The 26,712-nt window shown below is 31.9% G+C and overlaps 1 protein-coding gene across 1 annotated transcript in view; it reads left to right on the top strand.

The window, feature by feature from the left end:
• Positions 1–26,712, top strand: part of LOC113389405 — a gene marked incomplete in the record, with an annotated part of 586,125 nt that overhangs the window by 524,827 nt on the left and 34,586 nt on the right. The window contains 5 exon segments of the mRNA XM_026626441.1: positions 7,585–7,642; positions 13,911–14,080; positions 16,149–16,299; positions 17,097–17,208; positions 17,703–17,881. Coding sequence (XP_026482226.1) covers positions 7,585–7,642; positions 13,911–14,080; positions 16,149–16,299; positions 17,097–17,208; positions 17,703–17,881 — 670 coding nt within the window.

Below are 26,712 nucleotides of genomic sequence, written 5' to 3'. Positions count from 1 at the left end.
TCCACTCGCGAATTGCAGAATTAATATGTATTTTGTCGCTGGAGCGGCGGCAATCGAGTGGAAAGGGTTAATAATTTGTTTAAATGAGGTGGATAAAAAATGCGATAGTTTAATGACTAAATTATTTGTACTCAATATCCTTGAAGTGAGAAATATTTTCGAAACAATATTTGAAAGTAGAGGGCAAAAAATTTATGAAGAGCCAATCACCTTGATTCTTGCAATGTCGATATCAAGAGATAAATGGCAATGTTTGCAAATTCATATCCAAAGTTTTTTTTTCGTTGTTAGTTTTTTTGACTGTGAGCACTGCTGTTTAATTTACGAGGCCTCAATATAATTTTTAAGTATACGTTATTTAATTTTTTCATAAAATGTATTACTATTTGTAAGTTAAATTCAACATTTTTTTTTATAACATCTATTAAATCTTACATGTGGATGGGTGTAAAAAGGACCAACTGAATTTTCAACCTAGTAAAAGTGTACTCAATTAAAAATAGTGATGTGAATAGAAATAGTGAAAAGGTAAATTACATTCAAAAAAGCGATAATTTGAATAATTAGTTATTCCAACTCTTCAGATGAATATTACTGACAAAATACCAGATCAAGGTTATATACAGTGTTATCTTTGTAAAACATGTTCCTATGAAATTCATATTGTGCATTGGTTGAGTATTGTAGCTATTATTTTGTAAAATTCCTTCAAAAATTAAAAATTAGACATTGAATCTGTTTACCCCTTTAATGTTTTATTTTACCCCGCCTATAGAGTGAAAAGGATAGATGACAAATTTTAGAGAAATATTAAAAAAACTTCTGTTATTAGGAATTAACCGGGAGATTTTCTGAACATAGTCAGATTTTTGTTGGTTTGATAAGTGATATGTCTTGTGATTTGTTTCATTTGGTTTAGACAGTATAATTACTTGAAGTCAAATTGGACCTTTGTACCCCGTTCCATCCTATATATTATTATGTTACTACGGTATTAATATTGAAATCCTTACATGAGTGTTTTGTTGTTAGAATGAAGTACCATTATTAAGATCCTTCTCTCTTGTAGGGGATAATTAGTAAACTTATTTATGAGTACTTGAACTTTCAAGTAAACACTTGCAGAATATATACATAAATATATATATATATATATATATATATATATATATGTATATATATATATAAAGTAGGTATGTATTACAATTTGTCCAGAATAGACTTCTAAACTACTGAACCGATTTTACACGTCATATGCAACTAAACGCAACTTGGTCCGAAGGATAGTTTGTAATATAAATTTATAAGAAAAGTTTGATGTTTGATTTTTGATGTTTGATGTTTGAATTTATAAAAATAGTTGCAATATTATATTACTAGTAATTAATGGTCAATACATACCTTCGAGTGGGCAAACTATCTAGTTTGAATGAATTAGTTAAAGATGATTTATTTAATTAAATTATTAATAAAAAAAAATTCTCATGTCTTTCTTGTTTTTTGTTATATGCATATTTTTTTTTATTGTTTACTTTTGATAAACTACTAATATTAATACTACTTGATAAAATATTAATTTTTTGCTACTCTAAAAATTCCTTCCATGTAAGTTGCTTCAAAAAGGGGACAGCTAGTATATATACAAAAGCGATTTTTTTTCTGGTGTTTCTATAGTTAGAAAGAATTTTCAATATAGTGAAGAATTATTAACTATAGAAACAGAAAAACTGCTTCTGTATATATACTAGCTGTCCCAGTAAGTTATTTTTGAAGTATAAAGAATTTTTAGAATAGTAAAAAATTACTAAGTAATTTACTTGAAAAGATAACTTGCCGGGACAGATAGTATATGTACAGAAGTGAATTTATATGCATTTTCAATATATTTAATTTTGATGAAATACTAATACTACTTGATGAGATAGCAATTTTTTGCTACACTAAAAACTCCTTCCATGTAAGTTACTTCAAAAAAAAACTTACCTCGACAGCTAGTATACATACAAAAGCGATTTTTTTTGTGTTTCTGTATTTAGAAAGAATCTTCAGTGTAGTATAAAATTACGAACTAAAGAAACACAAAAAATGTATATATACTAGCTGTCCCGGTTTGAAGTAACTTAGAAGGAATTTTTAGAGTAGCAAGAAAATTACTATTCCATCAAGTAGTATTAGTATCAGTATTTCATCAAAAGTAAACAATAAAGGAATATGCATATAACAAAAAATCAAAGACATAAGAAAAATATTATTAACAACTTAATTAGATAAATCATATTTATTTTTGAAATAAAGAGAATTTTTGAAGTAGTTAAAAACTACTAACAAATAAGTAATTTACTGGAGAAGATAACTTGTCGGGACAACTAGTATATATACAGAAGCGATTTTTTGTGTTTTTCAAACCATATAATTATAGGAAGTCTTTTGCAAAAGGCTCAATTTTTGTAGTCATATGCGTAATTATTTATTGTTTATTTATGATAAGTTAGTGGTATTTCACTATTCTAAAAATTCCTTCTAACTAATTTACTTAAAAAAATAACTTACCGGGACAGCTAGTATATGTACGTAAGCGATTTTTTGAAAAACTCAATCAGCCTGATTTTGAATGATTTTTTTTTTTTTTTTGTAACAGTTTCAGAATTTGCAAAATCGGTTCAGTAATTTTGATGGAAACGTTGCCCTCTCCTGCTAGTTCTGAAATATCATCACGAAAATATAATAATCAAACAAGTTTTTATAAAATTTCATCGAATGCCTTTCAAATTTTTGAATTGTTGCCGACGTTTTTGAGAAAGTCAAATTTTGGCTTACGTGCTTACTTACACATACTCAAATTTTGGTATCCAATGATTCGGATCAATTTTGAAAAAACATACTTAACAAAACGGCGCAAACATAAATTTTTCCTACGGGAAGTTTATTGCACTTTTGCAATATTTTTAGAACTCTTTTTAGAACATATAATTTTTTAGCAAATTTATTTTATCCGATTTATCATCTAATTCAAGTCAATAATAGATATCAATATATTGTTCCTTAATCAAATTTCTTCCTCCAATTTGTCATAAAAGCCCTAAATAAATTTCTCAAATTAATTTTCATCAGACTTATTAACAAAAAGCTTCCGATTGGGAATTCTGTCTACAAAAACGGTTTCGAGAGCATTGTTCACAGTTCGCGAATTCAAAAGTAGACGGTTTAATTTATTTCGCTTTTTGTGAATTTTCCAAAGCAAAAGTTGTCAACTAACCGGTACCAACTTTTCATTGTTTTTCATTAAAAATGAAAATCTCGAACGGTTTTATTATTCAACGAGAGAGTATAACTGAGTTTGAAGTTCTACGGGGGACAGTCTATTGCTTCAGAAACTTAGGTAGGAACCAGATTTACAGATATTGGGTATTTTTATAATACTATTATAAAAAAATAGGATAAATTGAGTGTAACTGAGACCGAAAGCATAACCTTTTGTCTTTGATTTTTTTGGATGGGGGTCCTTTTTTTCAGCATCGTACAGTCAGTTCAGTCCTTTTTTCGCCCACCTTTCTCAAGACTTCTTTATTTGTTATCTTGTCAGTTCACTTTATTTTCTCAATTTGTCTCCAGCACTACATTTCAAAACTTGGAAACATATTGCTATATCTATATTTTCAAGTAAAAATTAATGTTACTGCTACTTGACAGCAGGCTACTCGAAATGGGATGGAACTTGAGACCTTTGAACCACTCGCCCTAGCCACGAATGAGCCCATATCTAATTGATGATATTAAAAACCAATAAAAAATATTTCAGCCTTATGCAACAAATCATGTATGTCCACAGATATCTCTATAATTAATCCAAAGATTTTATCTATTATCAATTTGTATCTTTTGTTAGCATTACTTCTACAATAGTACTTATTTCAACGATTTTCCACCTGCGTGTCCGGCAATCCCATTTTGTAAATAATGCTAACAAGAAGCATGCGATGTCATCTTTGTCATAGATCAGTTTACCGCAAATGTAAATTGAATCACGCAATTCCGTTTACTGGAAACCATAATATGCTGTTTGATATTACGTAATGATATTTCAATTCTGAGGAGGAGAGAAAATTTACTAGCAGGATAATTTAACCTAACGTTGCACGAAGTACAAATTTTGCAATCGTGTATGATGCACCTTCTTCAAAAATCCTTAATGTTGCTTTTTTATATACTTCGATTTGCCTCATAATTATGTATATAGAATATATAGATAGTCTTATTAGGTTACTTATCTACATATAAGACCTTATTAGTTAGACATTTCAAGTTTATATTGAAGGTCTTATAGGACAAAATAGTGACAATATGGTAAATCTAGAGATCTTCAGAAATCCTTAATGTTGCCTTTTTATATACTCAGATTTGCCTCATAATTATGTATATTGATAGTCTTATTAGTATAGATTACTTATCTACATATAAGACCTTATTAGTTAGACATTTCAAGTTTATATTTAAGGTCTTATATTATAGAACAAAATTGTGACAATATGGTAAATCTAGAGATCTTATTTAAGAAGGTAGAAGTATCTCACTGGATATATTTTACCACTTCATATTTGATCCTCCATATAAAATGGGAATCAAAATTCTGATCTTAGATATCATATATAAAATTCTTCTGTACTGGTGTATGATTTGATACTTCTCCTAAACGGTTATTCAGTTTTTATTAATTCTGTTCAGAGTTTGCTAAAGAAAATTTTTAACAATAAATGAACGATAAAACTATAGTAATATTGTAGAAATAAATGACAAAAATTACAAGAAACAACTGATCATTGTTTGACATTGAAAACATTTGAACTGTCATCTGCTGGAAATGCCAATTTACTTGAAATTAGAATTTAGATGAAATTATGAGCCTAAATAATATTAGGATATGATATAAAAGAAAAATGCAATGTCTACATTGTTATTGACAAAAAGCGGCTGAGATGTGCCAGAAATATTATAGGATACCGTGAACAGTATATGTTTGGCAGATGAAATTATATAATTTGGTTCAATAAATAACGCAATAGGTCCAAAATTGCTTATGCATTATATTTTCAAATTAAATTTTTCAACAATTCAAAAAAATATTTCTACTTATTAAAAAAATGATTTAGAATTTATTTTCATTAATCAAAAATTCATTGTTTGGCATTAAATATGGAATATTTAGCAAGTCCATCTTAGATTGAATAGTGCACATATGAACTCGATTTTATAAATTAATTCACCTAAGATTTGAACTTAAACAATAATATTTATTAGATTATTAGTATGAAAATTGTACTTTAGAAATTATAATTCCCAAAATGCAACTAATATATTGTATGAGATTATGAAAATTATAGACTAAATGAATGAAGCAATTATGTTGTGTGATAAAATCAAATGTGATGTTGTTCTTTTATCGCAGATACCCAGACAACACAAGACATCCTGGAAAACGTCCACAGGATATCCACGCGCGGACATTCATTGTCCCTGCGATAGCCTTACGGATATCCCGCTTATCCTGATCTTATCCGAAACATGTTAATATGTCGCACCTATGGGACGTTCTGTAGGATATCCCGCGCGGGATATTCCGGACATAAACCGGACATGAATAGGATATAATTATGGAATTGTTTTTTACTTTTTAGATGAAAAATAAATTTGGATTAAAAATAAAATAAAAGAACACAATTTCACAAAGTAAACTTTTATTACAAAATAACAAAATCCTGAGATAATTTTATAACAAAATTTAATATATACAACTTTAATTCAAAATAACTTATTTTACAATATTAAAAATATAATTAATTCGGCATTCAATCCTAGTTCATGGTTGATTTTCTCTCCTGAAATAGAAAACAAATGAATAAATGCATATATATGTATATGTATATATATATATATATATATATATATATATATATATATATATATATATATATATATATATATATCTATGAGTAAGTTCTTTAAGAGCGATACATCAATCAAAATAGACAGAGATTTATAAAATAATCTCTAATTCCAAATATATCGACACAATTTGATGTCATTACGAGTGAATATTAAACTTGGTTTTTTACATCTAAAAATGTGTACACAGCACAAATTTTGCACTAACATTGATACAACTAACCAGTCAATAATCATGATTTTTTTGTAAATAGGAGAAACATATAGAACACATCTCACAGAAATACCTTGTATAATATTTATTGGCACGTCGCAGCCAGCTTTTTGCAGCCTCTAAAACAGCAAACTATGTCTCATGCGGCAAATTTTTCAAAGCAATTCCTGGAATTAATTATATATTAGTTTTATTCATAATTTACAACACATCATAAGTATAAGATATATAAATTACCTGTGATGACATCGCAAGGCACTAGATCACAAAATTTATTTTTGCCCTTTCCTCGTCCCTAGCAAAATTCTTTGGCCAAACCATCATCAAAAATGGATTTTCATAGCTGGACTCTGATGGCTAAATACAGAATCTAAAGAGAAAGTTTGTTTAGTATATGATAAAGTTAACAAATAAAAATAAATCTATATAAACTTTTGATTACCAATTGTGTTTTGATCCACAAGTTGAAGCTCCTCCAACAAACATAATAGAAAGCATTTCAAAAAATATTTAATTTAACTTTTGAGTATGGTTCGAGTCAAACCTCAAAACCAACTCTTTCAATGCTCTTTTTTGTCAATCCTCTTTCAAACACGGCTGCAATATTTGTAACACACACGCACATATAATTTTATGGAACACATAAAATTTCCACTATTATTACTCAATTTTAGAGTATTTTGATAAATAATATTAATTATTTATAACACACGCTCATATAATTATATAAAACAAATAAAATTTTCACTATTATTACTCAATTACTCAAAAACTATGATGATTCCACATATAGCGTCTGTTTGATGACGCTAAACTTAAAGGGCGCAAAACCGACGCGACGAAAGAGAAAGGGACAAACATATACGTTTCGAGGTCTCAAGCCGTGCGCGTACGAGAGCGACATGTTCGTGAACCCGTGCGTTATACCTGCTCGAGTCCTTTGGGTTTGAGACATCCCGTTGCATATTCATAGGATATTCATAGGATATCGCGATATTAGGAGATTGTGAGGACAAGTGGGACATTCCCTGGCATGTCTTGTGCTGTCTGGGTACTATATTATTTTTTTCTGAATTTCTTATACTGCTTATGCTAAGACCATAAATGAATCACGAAGGCAGGACATCAAATATGTTATTAAATTAAAAAATATATGATAGGATATTAAAAAATTTGGAACTTTCGAATTGTAGACGTGGGTACAGGACAACATCTGTCGGGTTATCTAGTATATATAAAAATAGTAAAGTGTCTCTGGTCTTGCTAACTTGATTGTTATTATTATTGTTATTATAAATTTTATTAATTTTAACTATTTATTTGTTCCAGGTTCTGATAATATCGCAGAACATGATGGAGTATTTACATCTCGTTCAGAATTGTCTTTGACTTTAAGTAGAGAACATCTAAATGCAAAAATTGACTGCATCGTTGAATCTCCAGCACTTAAACGAATGAGGACCGAAAGTGTCATTTTAGATTTACAAGGTAAGAAATTTTCTATTTTATTTTAAATTATTATCCAACTTAAACCCAGTGCATACGATGCAAGTAATTTTTGTAGTATATTTTTAACTTCCCGTAGGGTGAGTTACAGTAATCGCAAAAAAATCGAAAATGAAAATTTTTATATATCTTTACGTTTCAGAGGTTTCTTAACATTTTGGCATACCTTAGAAAAAATGGATGTATGTGTGTGTGTGTGTGTGTGTATGTATGTATGTGTGTGTATGTATGTGCGGATACAAATTTTCGTCGACGATTTCGGGAACACGGATCAACCGATTTGAATAATTCAAAAAACATTCGATTCGTATTGATAAGGAGACGTGCTGATTAGTTTTTGGCGAAGGCAGGTCTAGCCGTTCCAAAGATACGGGGCAAAAAGTGCCAGAAACGGTACATCCGTTTTTAAGAGAACGGAGCGTCCGATTTGAATAATTCAAAAAACATTTTACTTGTATTGACAAGATGAAGAATTGTTCCAACTTTCATGAAGGCAGGTCTAGCGGTTTCGGAGATCTAACGAAAAAAGTAAAAAAATGAGCCATTTGGCGGTCAAAAATGATCATTAGACATATGCACATCAAATTATCAGATATTTTATAGAAATTTTAACAATAAGTATACATTTTGTTAACATTCCTATGGGTTCCGTACCAATGCTTATGCGTTAGGCGGCGGCGCGCCACTTGCGCTGTGACAATTCGTCTCTATGCAGTTCAAGCAGTACGATTGCATTGAAAAAAAGTTCAGAATTTCCAAAATATGTCAAAATGAAGAAAACATTTTTCTTTTCAAAAAAATTTTTTGTTTTCAAAAAAAAATTTTTTCTTTCAAAAAAAAAACTTTTTTTCAAATAAATTTTTTTTTTCAAAATATGGTAATTTTTTATCAAATTTATAGTTTTTCAAAAATCTAATTTTTTCGAAGTAATTTTTTTTTCAAAAATGTTAATCGTTTTTAAAAAAAATAATAATTTTGGGTACGGGAAGTTCCAGCAATTTGCCTTAAGGCACGATGCCCTAATTGCCTAAAGACAGAATTCCACTTACAGCTAGTTTGTCAAGCTTCTATCGTAAGGTGAGCGTGTACAAAGTAACTATTTTGTTGCAATGTAAACATGAAAAATATATTATTATTATAAACATGAAAAATATATATGTATTAGGATGAATCCATGTTATGATTTTATCTCATATTTATAAGAATTAAAAAAAAACAGTAATAAAATGGGGTATATGATCGAATATCGATCGATCATTGATCGGAGCTCGATCGAAAAAGTATCGGTCTTATATTGCGTCTTTTCTAAACAAAGCGCAAATTTGTCAGAGGCTTGCTCCGCTTCCGACGCTAAATTATAAGGTGAACGTGCCTTTTGCTACTTTCATTCCAAATTCTGGGTCGGAATTGGTAATGGATTGAAAGTTAGCACATTTGAAAGTGTTATTCAAAATTTTCTAAAACCAGTACAGTATTTTATATTTTAATAAATTCAGTGGACATCGTAAGAAAATCGCCAGAATTCCCGGGCGGGAGCCTCGGGAAATGTCGCAAGACATGATGGACGTCTTGACGAGCACCGTCCTAAAAAACAAGTACCAGGCATTATCGGACCGGAGTGAAATGGACACGGATCGAGAGATAGACGAGTACCGGACAGTCAAACGCAAGAAGCGGTTGAGGCAAAACAACGCAGACAATGTGATAATAAACCAGACTGTTAACACTCTGAAGCCATCTACATCGAAAACGGGGAATTTAGCACCCAAGAACACCACCGTAACAGATCCAAAGATTCCACCTATCATCGTCAAAGGCCAGCTGGATTTAAAAGTGATCAAATATATCAAAGATACGACGAAAATAATATTCAGGACCCAATATTTAAAGCCACAATTGCACAAAATATATGCCGATACGATTGCAGAACATGAAAAACTGAAAACCATACTAAGGGATTGTGATTTCCAATTTTACACCTATACTATGCAGCATGACATCCCTAAGAAAATCACTATAACTGGCCTAAATCCAGACATTACTGAAACGGTGGTTCTTGATGAGCTGAAAGCCAAGGGCATTAAGGTGAAGCAGGTGGTCCAAATTAAGAAGAAGGAATCGGACGGCAGTCAACGCAAACTCCCTATATATATTGTCCTTCTAGATAAGGAACAAGAGATGGCCAAACTGAAGGAAATAAACAATATAGAAGGACATATATTTAAATGGGAAAGCTACAGGCCACTAAACAAGACCATCCAGTGCCACAAGTGCCTAAACTTCGGCCATACCTCGTACACGTGCGACATGCGGTATAGATGCATAAAATGCACGAACGTGCACCCACCGGGAGTGTGCACGAAGCCACCAACCGAGGATCCGAAATGCGTGAACTGCCAAGAAAACCACCCGGCTAACTATTCTAAATGCCCAGCTCTAATCAACTATAGAGCAAAAAGAGACAAAGATGCGCTTAAGAGAAATCCAGCATACAAGCCAGCGCCAACACCTGCGCCGCTGACGAGGAGCTTCTCGTCAGCCTTACAACCCACCAGCGATGGCCGTAACAACAGATCTGCGTTTCCTGAACTCCCGGTACCATCATCACCACGAACACAGCCGGCCTCCCAGTATCCATCGCCGAAGATCCAGCCAACACCAGAACCGATCCGGCCAGCATCCTCACGAATCCGGCCTACCACCAGCCAGTCCGATCCAGACCTGAGTACACCGGAGGGACTATTTACTGTTATGGGCGAGATCAGGAAGTTATTCGCGGATCCCGAGGTAAGACAAATTTTCAGTGAGCTTTATAAACTGACAAAGACATTGAACACAAATATGACTTACAATGACAAATACACAACCATACTTAACTTTTTAACGGCATGCCCATAAATCACGCACGCGACATACACATAATGTACTTCAACTCCAACGGACTCAAAAACAACGTAGACGAACTGAAACAGACCGTAACAAAATATGACTTGGACATTGTACTAATTAACGAGACACACCTTAAACCTACGGACAGACTTTACATCAACAACTACAAAGTATACAGGAACGACAGACCGACAAACTCACGCGGATGGGGAGGCACTGCAATATTGATCAAGTCTAATATCAGACACGAGCAAGTGCCAAACCTGACAGCGGGCGGTTCTGAAATAACAACTATTAATGTATACAAAAGGGGTCAAAAAGTGACTATAATATCGATTTACATCCCGGCAAGCGGACTGCAACTGACGGACCTACAAAACCTACTTGACTCAAATACACACGTCTTAATGGCAGGAGACTTCAACGCGCAACACACATCCTGGAACTGCAACTACAACAACGCGAACGGAATCCGACTCTACGAATATCTGACGGAACACAACACCACGGACGCACAACTACACTATCCTGACACGCCGACCAGATACGCCACCGTACAGACGCACCATCACAGCACGATCGACCTGGCCTTGACAAAAAATCTTCACATAACATCCGAACCCATAACTAGAACACTTTTCAACTCTGACCATAACCCTGTTTTTATGACTATCTCTGACAGACTCGACGTCGACAATACTCCAGAACGCAACATTTTGGATTATTCCAGAGCCAACTGGCCACTTTTTAGAGAAATTATTACAGACAATATACGACACACGATACCCATAGAGACCAATACAGACATAGAGGAGGCTGTGACACATCTGACACGGACGATCACGGACACCATCCAACACACAATACCGCTGCGACACGCAATTACATCTACATTTGACACACTACCCGAACAAATATTAGTTAAAATTAAATTAAAGAACAATATAAAGAAACTGTGGCAACGTACTGGTGACAGACTACTAAAGGAACACGTGAACAGACTGACAAAAATTATTCATAATGAGATACGTGAGCACCGGAACGACACTTGGACTAAAAAACTAGAAACCATCAACACTGACCCGCACAAAGTTTGGCAAACAGCCAAAAGGCTGACGAGGAAAACAACACCTATCCCGCCACTCAAACTACCTGACAACAATTACGCCACGACACCAGCAGACAAAGCAGAAATTTTAGCAACACACTTTGAAAACATACACAGACAAAACGCCGACATGTCCAACGCAGACTTAAAACGAGACGTACGCAATTCTATTCAAAATTTTACTGAACAATTTAACGACAAAGACCTACGAATAGACCCTGCCACAGTTTCAGAAATAAAGTCGACAATCAGAAAACTATCGAACAGGAAAGCACCCGGACCAGACGGACTACAAAATATAATACTGAAACAACTACCAACGAACGCATACATACTAATCACACGACTGGTTAACCGTATAATGGCCAAAGGCCACTTTCCTGCTTCATGGAAAACATCTACCATATTTCCTATCCTGAAGCCGAGGAAACAGCCAGACTCTCCGCAAAATTACAGACCAATCAGCCTCCTCAATACAATGAGCAAAGTAACTGAAAAGGTACTGCTCAAACGCATCAACAGACACATCAGACGAAACAAGATTATACCAGACACACAGTACGGCTTTAAGGAACAGCACTCTACGTTACATCCACTGACACAACTAATAGAAAACACTGTACTCAACTTCAATAGACGAAACCATACCGGATTGGTGTTGCTCGATTTCGAGAAGGCTTTTGACACCATCTGGATGGACGGACTGATACACAAATTCATAACCCTTAACTTTCCACCATACATCACAAAACTACTCCATTCTTACCTCGCAGACCGTAATTTCACAGTTCAAGTAGACAACACACCCTCGACGATTAAACAAGTGACCGCGGGAGTACCGCAGGGCTCGATCCTGGGACCGTCCTTGTTTAACGTCTACATCCACGACATGCCCACTGACGCCGACACAACACTGCTGACATTTGCTGACGACACTGCCATTTACAGATCATCACGTTCACCAACGCTACTGACTACAAAAATACAAAGACATATAGACGCCCTGACTGATTACACGGAAAAATGGCAAATTAAAATTAATCCTTCTAAAACAGAAGCAATTTTCTTTACAAAAAGCCGTTGGTCCATTACACTTACTGACTTGACGAAACTAAAGGTAATGGGCCATGAAGCTGAGTGGTCCAAGGAAGTCAAATACCTTGGCGTAACCTTGGACTATAGACTCAGCTTCACAAAACATACGAATACAAAAATTGGACAGGCTTACGGGATGATGAATCTACTGAGACCTCTTTTGAACCACAACAGCCCGCTAAGCGTGAAGAACAAGCGGACACTTTACTTGACACTCATAAGACCATTACTGACATACGCCGCTCCGGCATGGAACGCGACAACCAAGACCAACAGACGAAGACTACAAATAGCACAGAACAAAGCACTGAGACTAGTACTCGACAAATCAAGAGACCCACTGACGAGACACTACTACCCAACAAAATATTTACACGAACAGACGGACATACCGACCATACTAGAACACATAAAAAAGCTTACTGAAAATTTTTACCGGAAGTGTAGGGATCACGATAACAGTACCATCCGCGCGTTAGGCCAGTACACATCAGAAATGATCTGGTACGGGAACTATGCCATGCCTAACTACCTGATCGAGCCCGCAGTGAATACATAAGCCATAAAACAATGAATGAAGGATTTTTTTTAGGTGACAAAAATCGTCTCCTTTTTTTGTCCTTGCGAAATAATGAATAAAATATTGTACAAATATGAATATATAGATAATTTTGTAAACCATAAACTTTTGGGTAAAATACCCCCAGGGTAGACAAACCCACATATAATTCACTGTATTTTACACTATATATATTGAATAAATTTTTATTTCTGTCTGTTCTGTCTGTCAGTAATAAAATGCTAGAGTAATATTTTTTGTTTAAATACGCTCACCTTACGATAAAAGCCTGACAGAAAATATAGGTCATTAATTAGTCTATACAATTTAATATAGTTGATCAAAATTAAAACACCAACTGAAATACAAGTTGGGTATTTTATAATACTTTATCTCGAATCTTTTCAATTTATTCCCAAAATCACTGATTTTCATGTTAAATTGAAATTTAACCCTTTCCATTCGGATGCCGCCCGTCCGGAGTCAAATACATATTAATTTTACATTTCACGTATAGAAAGAGTTAATAGAAAAACATATTAAAAAATATTTTGTAATATTTGTCATCATGAAAGAATGATGAAAATTTTCTTTTACAGTTCGTCCCACAAAAATCAGTGTGACTGGTGTCCAACACCATGTTGTCCAAGGCACCAGAGTCACCTTACAGTGCATCGTCCAAGGAGCTAGACCTGCTGCCAATGTTACTTGGTACAATAACACCAGGCTGGTCGATGATAATATCATCACAACCGGTACAACCGAAAAGGTAAATAATAAAATTTAACTAGTTGGTATCGGTATTTTGCCTTGAGGCAAGTTACATAAACTTCCCGATATTTTTAAATAATCGACTTGATCAATAAAAAATAAATTAACTTTTGAGTGATTAAAAGTATTCCAAATGGATTTATTACACATAATTGAAAACGAACGAACACGTTAACTAGGTGTATTTTCTAAAAGCAAATTTTCACAAATCAACAATTTCCGTAGGACTTCAATGGTTTAGTATGTTCATTACAACCAAGTACCCTATCGTTATACCAAGTAAATCGTCTAATTTATATTTTAACTAACGTCAAAAAAACTACTCATTTTCTTAAACTTTGATGAATTTTTAAAATTAAATTACTTGTTATAAGGTCGTAATATTTCCGTGAGTTCTATAAGACCATGGTATATATCGCCAAAAAAATTCCATAAGAATCGGCTTTTTTTTCATCAGTTATAAGAAAATAAATTATAAGAAAACGGCTTGGTAGATTTTCACCTAAAACTAATCAGTATCATTCCCAATTAATTTGATTCGAACAGTTTTTGACTTTTTAAAACTAATTCGGCAGTATGAGCTTAAATGTGGACGAAAAGTTTAACACTTTTTTTTCAAATTACAAAGAAACGGCTCGGCCGATCGTCGTACAAAAGTGACAAACGATAGTCCTCATGGAGATACATAGAACAGCTGAAGAATTTTTGAAATCAGATAATTTGATGAAAACATGAGCTTCATAATTAATATATAATTAATTTTATAAAACTTTAATAAAATATATTTATAATACTTAAATAAAATTTTAGTTTGTCTACAATTTAAATTAATTTTCATAAATAATTGATACAACACTAAATAAAATTTTAGTTTGTCTACAATTTAAATTTAATAACATAATTTCAAACAATATTAATAATATAAATAAAATTTAACTCTGCCCATAGTTTAAATTTAATAAACTACATTAAATTAATCAAGTTTGCTGTATAATAATAACTATTGATTTAATAAGTCATATTAAAATTTAATTTAAATTGGGATATAACCTCCTTAAGTTTTTTTAAAAATACGTAATATCTTCACTAATAAGACATATTTAATATATCGGTAACCCCCGTATAACACGGTAGGTACGTTCCAAAAAACTAGCGTGTTATGCGAACCAGTATTATACGGGACAAAGAAGTAGTACAAGAGGAGAGGTTATGCCACAAATGATGATTTTATAACGAATATTTTTATTCGTTATTCGTTATTCGCTTATTAATTTTTTTTGGGAAATAACATATATTACATTAATTATACGATTTTTGTTCGTCATAACTAACAAATAAGTGCTATTCAGGGCGATCATATATATTTAAGATATGCAGCTATCTTTATCAAACTTTTATGCTTATTTTATTTAAATAATCTTTGTTTAAGAAATATGAAAGATATTGCTCGCATGATTCTAGAATTTAATAAATATCAAATTACTTAACTTCTGCACAGCAAATCCGTTATAGAAGTACCGTGTTATGTGGGGGTTACCGGTACTTTTTAAATTTTTATCGATAACCACAAACTATTATGAAGAAAAAAATTTAAATGAAATTTTTATTAATAAAAATATGCCGAAGATAAAACCGGTACGGCGTTTTGCACACTGACCTGAAACTCGCGTAGTTTTAGGTTAAATGCAAAACTTGCGTACCGGTTAAGGGTAGTTTAATACATTACTTTTAAAAATACTGTATCAGAATACTTCATATAGTCCTAACCTGGAAATTTTGTTCGTTGGTGTCAATTGATTATATTACTTAATTTTGCTTTACAATTTTTGTAGTCCGAAACTTGAACTTGAACTAAAACACACCTGAAAGTTGAAAAACGCGTAGCATCGCAATAATAATTTTTATACATTTTATTCATAATGTTTTAACATGTCAATTTAGTATACAATGTCCCTTTATGGCTGACAATAGTAAACTCCCCAAATTTACTAAATGTCCTTAACTTGGGCAGTTGTAAATAAAATAGAGAATAAAAATAAAGTTTTAATTTTTATACTTTTTTTAAGGATGATGGCACTTTTGAAACTCTGAGTCAAATGGTATTCACTGGAACGAGATATGAAAATGGCCAAAATTTTCGATGTGAAGCCGACAATGTGGTGATTCGAGAAGACATTGATAAACCCATACATGATTCTATATTGCTGGATGTACGATGTAAGTTCATTTTATTCTTGGAGAATATTTAAACTACTTAATAGTTTACTTACACGTTAATCATTTTTCGTCATTTACGTATTTAATATTTACGTTAATAAAACGTAAATGTTACGTATAGTTGAAAACTTCAATCGGCCTCAACGTACATACTTTGTTTTGTTCATTACTTAACAGTTACGTTACATGGTTTCATAGATTTATCATACAAAATGGACAGTTTTGTACTGAAATCAATAATTCTAATTAGCAGGTAGATCTAGGTACGTACTGACAAAACTGCTTTTCTTGAACACATTAGTAAATATTATTTTAATTACAACTTTTGTTTCTATCCATTTTTTTGGTTTAATATTAATTTTTAAGGCTCGCCCGTAGGTAAGCGGTTAAGAGCGACGGGACTTGTTTCAGAGGTCCCGGGTTCGTTACCCACTTCGAGCAGCCTGTTGTCAGGCAGCAGTGACAACGATTTTCACTTGGAAATATAAATAGCAATATGTTTCCAAATAGCCCTCACCCGGCATTGTTGCACCATACTTGCCCTATTACGGAGATTGTAATAAAAATTTATCATACAGAGATGTGACAACTGTTTGGGTTGTCATCTGTAAAAAACAAACGTGGTTTGTAAGATATTAATCACAACATCTCATAGAACCCATAAGTTCTGATCGCTGTTCAAATAAAATTATAAAAAAAAATTAATTTTTATTTATGCTTTTGAGAGCATGAATTTTAATTATTATGCATTTAGTGTTTTTATTTTGTTTATAATAAATTTATACATTTTTTTACAGATCCACCTGTTGTAAAAGTAAGACCATTATCCATAACTGTAAATGAAACTGCAGATATTTTACTATTTTGCGAATACGAATCCAACCCTGCTTCATTGGACCAAGTTGTATGGTAAGAATATATAAGAATATAATAATTATAACCAAAAAAATAATAATTTGAAAAACAATTTCAATTAATTTTAATCTCCAACTTTCTAGTAGTTATGCAATTGCAAGTTTATTATTATGACCATAGAAAGTTACATCATTACATCAATGTAAATTGTTTCCACGCTTCATAGGGGCGCCACTAACTGTAGCACGTAAATTTACCCTTAGTTAGTTGTAATTATAGATAAGAATTATATAAATGTAGGAACGATAGACTTGATTAATTTGAATAAATGAAATGAAAGTAGATGTGTGGATAAATAAATTATTATACTAAATATTAGATAAACAGTTCTTTAAAAAGAATAAATAATTTGCTCACGTATACCCTCTGTTGAGCGGGGTAAACACTAAAACAATGTAAAGCACATTTATTCTGTGTTTATGATTCATAGTTTTACAAACTATTAATTTACATTGTCTATAATTTCAATAATTGTCTCTTTTATTTAGGCTTCACAACGGAAAACCTATAAATATGTCAAGTGGTCGATATGATGGTGGTACAACAGAACATCAGGCTCTTCAGATTAAAAATTCGTCCAGAACTGACATAGGAACTTACGTATGTGAACTTACAAATAATGTTGGAAAAGGAAAGGCGCCTCAGGATGTACAAGTTGATGTTTTATGTGAGTAGAAATATATTTCATTATATATATATATATATATATATATATATATATATATATATATATATATATATATATATATATATATATATATATATATATATATATGAACAATACTCATAGAACATAGTTTAGCTTTAGACACACAGAACCAAATCGAATTTGAAAATACGCGCCACTTGTTAAATTTCAAAGTGTCTAATCTTTCTAAAAGCATACTCTATGCTTCAAATGTCAAATAATAATTGTAGAAATCTTTATAATGTTGAAAATTGTTGTTGATTAAACTAAATTATTATTTAGACCACAAAAGTTTTCGTAAATATTTGAAATTATTTAAATTATTTCGTGATTGTGAGCAGTGAATAATTTAAATATGTCAGAAGACACGATTTTGTCTATGAATGATCAGAAAATTAAAATTGAACCACCAGAATATTCAGAAGAAGATATTAAATGCGAAATTGAGGATCAATTTGATGTTCTTGATAATATTGTTAAATCTGAATCGTGTTCTGAGAATAATGAAACTTGTTTAGAAAGATTAATGAATTCTGAAGTGACAGTAGAAGTCAAACAGGAGTCAAACGATACACCAGCTTATATATGTGACATTTGTAATCAATCATTTGCAGAATCTGATCAAATAAAAGAGCACATGGTTGTTCACATGCCCGGACAAAGCGAAGAACGTCCTTTCGAATGCGAAATCTGTCATAAAACTTTCAAAGTATCAAAAGGGTTGAAATTACATATGAATAGTCACACGTTGATGCACAAAGAAGAACGCCCCCATGAATGCAATATTTGTAATAAATCATTCATACGATTAGGTCATCTGAAAAGTCACATGCTCATTCATAGTGGTGTACGTCCCTATGAATGCAACATATGCAATAAATCATTCACACAATTAGGTCATCTGAGAGTTCACATGGTTATTCATAGTGGAGAACGACCCCATGAATGCAATGTATGCAATAAGACATTCGCACATTCAGGTAATCTGAAAAATCACATGGTCATTCACAGTGGCGAGCGTCCCCACGAATGCACTATATGCAATAAGACATTCACAGAACTTGGTAGTCTGAAACGTCACTTGCTCATTCACAGTGGAATACGCCGCCATGAATGTGATGTATGCAATAAAACTTTTACAGAATCTGGTAGTCTGAAACGTCACATGTTCATTCACAGTGGAGAACGACCTTATCATGAATGCAGCATATGCAATAAAACATTCACACAATTAAGTTTTCTCAAAAAACACATGCTGAAACATAACAGAGAGCATACTTATAAATGTGAAATATGCAATAAGGAATTTATTCAATCAAAGGATTTGAAGAAACACATGCCACTTCATAGTCTGAAGCATGATGAAAATAAATAAAATATAAATATATTACATTGAATTTAAATATTTTGAAAAATGTTACAAAGTATCTTCACCTGTAATAGAATGTGCAAATGGTATAAAATTTACAATGAATATCACATATGTTTGTGTCAACAATCAAGGCAATTGTTATGTATTACATTATTCTATGATTGTTTTTCATATTTTAATTTTTATAAAGTATTGACACACTATAGGGGGACAGAATAAAAATATGTTCCTCGAGGACTGATGCTTATCAGCAGACAGGATGTTTTTACGCTTTTGAATACTAGTAACTTCAACATCGTTTTACATATGGATTAATAGAGTTTGCTTGTATTTTTTGTTTATGTTCAATTGATTTTTCAATTGTTATTTAATTTAGTATTATAGTATTTAGTATTTGATAATTAGCAATATGTAAAGTTACTGAACTGCTTGTTCCGAACATTTTATTTCTATACTTTAATATAAACTAGATTACATTTTAAAAGTTATGAAAAATCATTGTATACACCTTTCATGGTAATGGTGATGAGTATTTAGCAATGTATGAATTTTTGACATTTTCTAACATTTATTTCAATAACTTGATAATTTTATAAATATAAATAAATGATCTTTGAAAATTTTTTAGTTTTCTTCAAAAATCTTTTTATTTTTATTCTATTTTTTTTTTTGTACATTAGCAAAAACCAGATAAGATTTACAAAAAGCTGTTGAAATCGTTTTTTATACTCGGATATTAAAATTTGAAATAATTCGTAGTTGAAATGCAGACTTCATTGATTGTTATTTTGAACTTTATAATTTATTCTCATCAGCAAAAACTAGATAAAATTTACTAAAATTTGGTAAAAACTGTTATATACACTTGAATATTGAAATTTTCTATAATTCATAGTTGAAGTGCATACTTACTTCAGTAATTTTATAGTTTGCAATAAATGAATGAGGTGCATTTTTTTAGTTTTCTTCAATTAACTTTTAATCTTCATTTCGAACAGTAAAATATGTTGACATCAGTAAAAATTAGATATAATTCACTAAAATTTAGTCAAAAATGTTTTATGCATTTTATGCACTTGGATATTGAATAATTCATAATTGAAACGCAGACTTTTTCAAAGTGAAGTGGTCAACGTCTTATCTTTCTAAAAGCGTACTCTATGCTTCAAATGCCAAATTACAAATGGATAAGGAAATTAATGGAAAGTTATTGTTAGGGTTATTGTTGATTAAACTAAATTATTATTTCTCCCACAATTACTTTTATAAACATTTAAAAGCAGTGAAATTATTTAGTAAAATGAGTAAAGCAGTGAATAATTTAAACATGTCAGGAGACACAATTATGTCTATGAATGATCAGAAAATTAAAATTGAACCACCAGAATATTCAGAAGACATTAAATACGAAATTGAGGATGATTTTGATGGCTTTGATACTAATGTTAAATCTGAATCGTGCCCTGAAGACCATGAAACATGTTTAGAAAGATTTATGAATTCCGAAGTGACTATAGAAGAAGAAGTCAAACAGGAGCCAATCGAGACATGTGATAATACTGGATTATTTGTAGAACCTGACCATTTAAAAGAGCATATGGTCGATCACATGCCTAGTCAAAGCAAGGAACATCTTTTCGAATGCGGAATCTGTAATAAGACTTTCAAACTAACAAAACAGTTGAAAGCACACATGATTGCACATTCTGAAGAACGACCCTTTAAATGTGATGTCTGCCATAAGACTTACAAACAATTAGGTCATCTAAAATATCACATGTCGTTGCATAGCGGGGTACGCCCTCATGAATGCAATATATGCAATAAGACATTCACACAATCAAGTCATCTGAAAGCTCACATGGTCATTCATAGTGGAGTACGGCCCCATGAATGCAATATATGCAATAAAACATTTGCACTTTCAGGTAATCTGAAAAGACACATGGTTATTCATAGTGGCAAACAACCCCATAATTGCAATATTTGTAATAAGACATTTGCACATCTAGATCGTCTGAAAAATCACATGATTTTTCACAGTGATGTGCGCTCCTATGAATGCAATATATGCAATAAAACGTTCACACTTTCTGGTAATCTGAAAAATCACATGGTTGTTCATAGTGGTGAGCGGCCCCATAAATGCAGTGTATGCAATAAGACTTTTACAGAATTAGGTAGTCTGAAACGTCACTTGGTCATTCACAGTGGTCTACGTCCCTATGAATGTGATATATGCAACAAGACATTCACACAATCAAGCAGCTTGAGAACACATATGTGGATTCATCACAGAGAACATCCTTATAAATGTGAAATATGCAATAAAAGATTTACTAAATCCAAGGAATTGCAGACACACATGGCACTTCATAGAGGGAAGCGTGATGAAAATGAATGAAAATAAACATATTTGTTACATTGATTTTAAATATTCTGCAAAATGTTATAAAGTAAACACCTTTACCTGTAATAGAATATATAAATGGTATAAAATATACAGTAAATGTTTGTATTGACAATCAATGCAATTGTTACATATTACACTATTCTATAATTGTTTTTCATATTTCAAATTTTATAAAGTATTAATAATGAGAATTACCAAACATTGATTCCGCTTTCATTAGCCACTTAACCAGCTTTATATTGAGCAGTTGTTTTTTTTTTTTTTTTAATAATAATGAAACATGTGAAAAAAATCTAGTGTACTGAACACAATCTACACTAAAAGATCTGCTCGAATATTAAAATTGCATATTTCATTAGTCAATTTCTTAAATAAACTTTTGAAAATTCTTGTAACTAAAACAGTATGGACTTATTCAAATGGGTTTCAAAGTTTTGGCAAATTCTCAAAAATTCAAATTTTTTTCAACATTTTTAAAACAGTATGAAGTTTTTCAAAATTCCAAATTAATACGTGAGTTTCAGCAATATGCGTTAACGCACGATGCCATGCACCAGCTTAACCCAAATTATTTTATTATCTAGGAATTAATCATTCTAGAATTGTTAAATTATTTGTTGACAGTTTAGATATAGAGAACCATATTGAATTTGAAAATACGCGCCATTTGTTAGTATATCAGAGTGAAGTGATCAATGACTCATCTTTCTAAAATTTGCTCTATGCTTCAAATGTCAAACGATAAATGTTGAAATCTTCATTGTGTTGAAAATTATTGTTGATTAAACTAAATTATTATTTAGACCACAAATATTTATAAGTTCCGTAAATGAGTATAAGTAGTGAATAATTTAAACATGTCAGAAGACACAATTATGTCTATGAATGATCAGAAAATTAAAATTGAACCACCAGAATATTCAGAAGAAGATATTAAATGCGAAATTGAGGATCAATTTGATATTCTTGATGATATTGTTAAATCTGAATCGTGTCCTGAGGACCATGAAACATGTTTAGAAAGATTCATGAATTCCGAAGTGACTATAGAAGAAGAAGTCAAACAGGAGCCAATCGATACTTGTGATAATACTGGATTATTTGCAGAATCTGATCAATTAAAAGTGTATGTGGTCAGTCACATGCCTAGTCAAAGCAAAGAACGACCTTTCGAATGCGAAATCTGTCACAAGGCTTTCAAACCAGCAAAACAGTTGAAAACACACGTGATTACACATTCTGAAGAACGACCCTTTAAATGTGATATCTGCCATAAGGCTTACAAACAATTAGGTCATCTAAAAAATCACATGCTGTTGCATGATGGACTATCTCCTCATGAATGCAATGTATGCAATAAGCCGTTCACGCAATTAAGTAAACTGAAAAGGCACATGCTCATTCACAGTGGAGTACGCCCGCATGAGTGCAACATATGCAATAAAACATTCATGGAATTAAGTAAATTGAAAAGGCACATGCTTGTTCACAGTGATGTGCATCCGCATAAGTGCAATATATGCAATAGGCCATTCGCATACTTAAGTAATTTGAAAATACACATGCTAATTCACAAAGGAGTACGCCCCCATAAATGCAATATTTGTGAAAAGACATTCAATCAATTAGGTAATCTGAAAAGTCATATGCTGATACACAATGAAATACGTCCCCATGAATGCGATATATGCAATAGGACATTCAAAGATTTTGGTGCCCTAAAACGTCACATAGTCATTCACGGCGGAGTATGCCCCTATGAATGCAGTATATGTAATAAGAAATTCACGCACTTAGGTTTTCTGAAAAGACACATGCTTATTCACACTCGCGAGCGCTCCCATAAATGCAATATTTGTAATAAGACGTTTACACATTTAAGTTATCTGAAAAAACACATGATCATTCACAGTGATGTACACTTCTATGAATGCAATATATGCAATAAGACATTCAAACTTTCAGCTAATCTGAAAAACCACATGGTCATTCACAAGCGTCCCCATAAATGCAATCTTTGCAATAAGACATTTACAAAATTAGGTAGCTTGAAACGTCACTTGCTAATTCACAGTGGAGTTCGTAGCCTTGAATGCAATATATGCAATAAGACATTCACACAATTAAGTAGTCTGAAAAAACATATGTTGATTCATCATAGAGAGAATCCTCATAAGTGCGAAATATGCAATAAAGGATTTACTAAATCGAAGGGTTTGCAGACACACATGGCATTGCATAGACGAAAGCGTAATGAAAATAAATGAAATTTACATATTTGTTACATTGATTTTAAATATTCTGAAAAATGTTATAAATTAAGTACCTTCACCTGTAATAGAATGTATAAATGGTATAAAATATACAGTAAATATCACATAATATGTTTGTATTGACAATCAATGAGAATGTTACATATTATATCATTATATAATTGTTTTTCATATTTTAATTTTCATAAATTATTAATAATGGGAATAACCAAACATTGATTCCGCTTTCATTAGCCATTTTAACCAGCTTTATATTGAGCAGTTGTTTTTGTTTAATAATAATGAAACATGTGAAAAAAATCTAGTGTACTGAACACAATCTAAAAGCTCTACTCAAATATTAATATCACATATTTCATAAGTCAATTTCATAAATAAACTTTTGAAAATTCTTGTAACTAAAACAGTATGGACTTACATGGGTTTCAAAGTTTTGGCAAATTCTTCAACATTTTCAAAATAATTTTTTTTTTCAACATTTTCGAAACAGTATAAAGTTTTTCAAAATTCCAAATTAATATGGGAAGTTTTAGCAATATGCCTTAAGACATGATGCCATGCACCAATAGGTTTAACTAAAGCCCGGTGCACACGACGCCAATATTTCTTGTAAAAGGTTTTCTGGTAAAATGAACAAGAAAATTACGCCAGATTTTCACTTATGTTATGATTAATAATAATTTTGTTTGCATTTTCAAATAGATTATTATAAATATATACTGTGAATTTCACAATTCATATTTTATAGGCATAACATGCACTAATGCTCATAAGTGTACAAATACAAACAGAGCATGTAAACATTAAATATACATGTATCGTATCCGATTAGGATGATTTTATCTCATATTTCTAAGGACTAATTTAAATAATAATAACAACTAGTTGGTTTGGTATTTAGCCTTAAGGCAAGTTACATGAACTTCCCGATATGTTTAAGTCGATTATTTGACTTAATCAATTAAAAATAAATTAATTTATGAGTGATTAAAAGTATCCCGAGTGGATTTATTACACATAATTGAAAACGAACGAACACTTTGACTCGGAGTATTTTCTAAAAGCAAATTTTCAAAAATCAATAATTTTTTATAATTGAACCAGTTTCCACGACTCTATTATGTTCAAGACCAAGTACTCTATCATAGTAAGATCACATGTTTTTATTTTTTACTTGAATTTAAAAAAAAATCCAATTTTTTTTTTTTAAAATGACGATTTTTTGTAGGTACTAAAATACACGTAACGTGTGGTTGGGAAGGGTGCGTAATTTTAAACATCACCAAGGTGTGTGAAAAGCAATCACGTGATTAATAGACGCCCCCTTAACTTAATATTTCATTGGCCGATTTTGCCGGTCAACAGACCAATGTTATGGCAAGGCCATGTTACGCCCCAACTTCCATACATAATGCTACTGAAACATACTGAATACTGTCAAAATGTCATAAATTTGCTGTGCATTCAGGCGTTTTACACATAAACTGCAACGCCACTCGTATGTTATGAAACTGGGTCAGAAACACCCTGTTATTTAAGATAGTTTTTTGAAATTTGTGCGGTTCCAAAGTTAGATTTTGCATCTGACGGCCTCGTAAAAACGCTCACTACCCAGCAACCACATGGGGTAGGACCATTAGAATCTTTTATCAATATTTAGTGTTATTCAGTATTCTTTATAAAATAGCCTTGCTATAGAATTGGTCTGTTATACGGCAGAATCAGTCTACCAATCTCAATACTCATTGATTTTGTATACGTATCGGGAAGTTCGTGCAACTTGCCTCAAGGCAAACTGATATTTACAACTAGTTAACTTCCCGTAGGGCAAGTTATAGTAATCGCAAAAAAATCGAAAATGAATATTTTTGCATTTCTCGACGTTTCTGAACATTTTGGCATACCTTAGTGTGTGCGTGTGTGCGTGTGTGCGTGTATGTATGTGTGTGCGGATACAAATTTTTGTCGACGATTTCGGGAACACGGATCAACCGATTTGAATAATTCAAAAAACATTCGATTCGTATTGATAAGGAGACGTGCTGATTAGTTTTTGGCGAAGGCAGGTCTAGCCGTTCCGAAGATACGGGGCAAAAAGTGCCGAAAACGGTAACTCAGTTTTTAGGAGAACGGAGCGAATAATTCAAAATACATTTTACTTGTATTGACAAGGTGAAGAATTGATCAAATTTTCATGAAGTCAGGTCTAGCGGTTTCGGAGATCTAATGAAAAAAGTAAAATAAAATGCCATTCGGCGGTTAAAATTGATCATTAGACATATGCACATCAAATTATCAGATATTTTATAGAGATTTTAACAATAAGTATAATTTTTTTTTATATTTCTATGGGTTCCGTACCAATGCTTATGCGTTAGATGGCGGCGCGGCACTTGCGCTGTGACATTTCGTCCCTATGCAATTCAAGCAGTGCGATTGCTTTGAAAAAAAGTTCAGAATTTCCAAAATATGTCAAAATGAAGAAAACATTTTTCTTTTCAAAAAATTTTTTGTTTTCAAAAAAAAATCTTTTCTTTCAAAATAAATTTTTTTTTCAAAAAAAGTAATTTTTTGTCAAATTTATAGTTTCTTAAAAATCTAATTTTTTCGAAATAAATTTTTTTCAAAAATGTTAATCGTTTTTAAAAAAATAATAATTTTTGGTACGGGAAGTTCCAGCAATTTGCCTTAAGGCACGATGCCCTAATTGCCTTAAGACAGAATTCCACTTACAGCTAGTTTTTCTTACTAT

The sequence above is a fragment of the Ctenocephalides felis genome, unplaced genomic scaffold (genome assembly GCF_003426905.1).
Source record: "Ctenocephalides felis isolate EL2017-DRISC unplaced genomic scaffold, ASM342690v1 CF-g0.4_SCAFFOLD_03573, whole genome shotgun sequence".
Classification (NCBI taxonomy): Eukaryota; Metazoa; Arthropoda; class Insecta; order Siphonaptera; family Pulicidae; genus Ctenocephalides; species Ctenocephalides felis.
The sequence above is the reverse complement of the archived record's forward strand: the minus strand, read 5'-3'. Positions and strand labels throughout refer to the sequence as shown.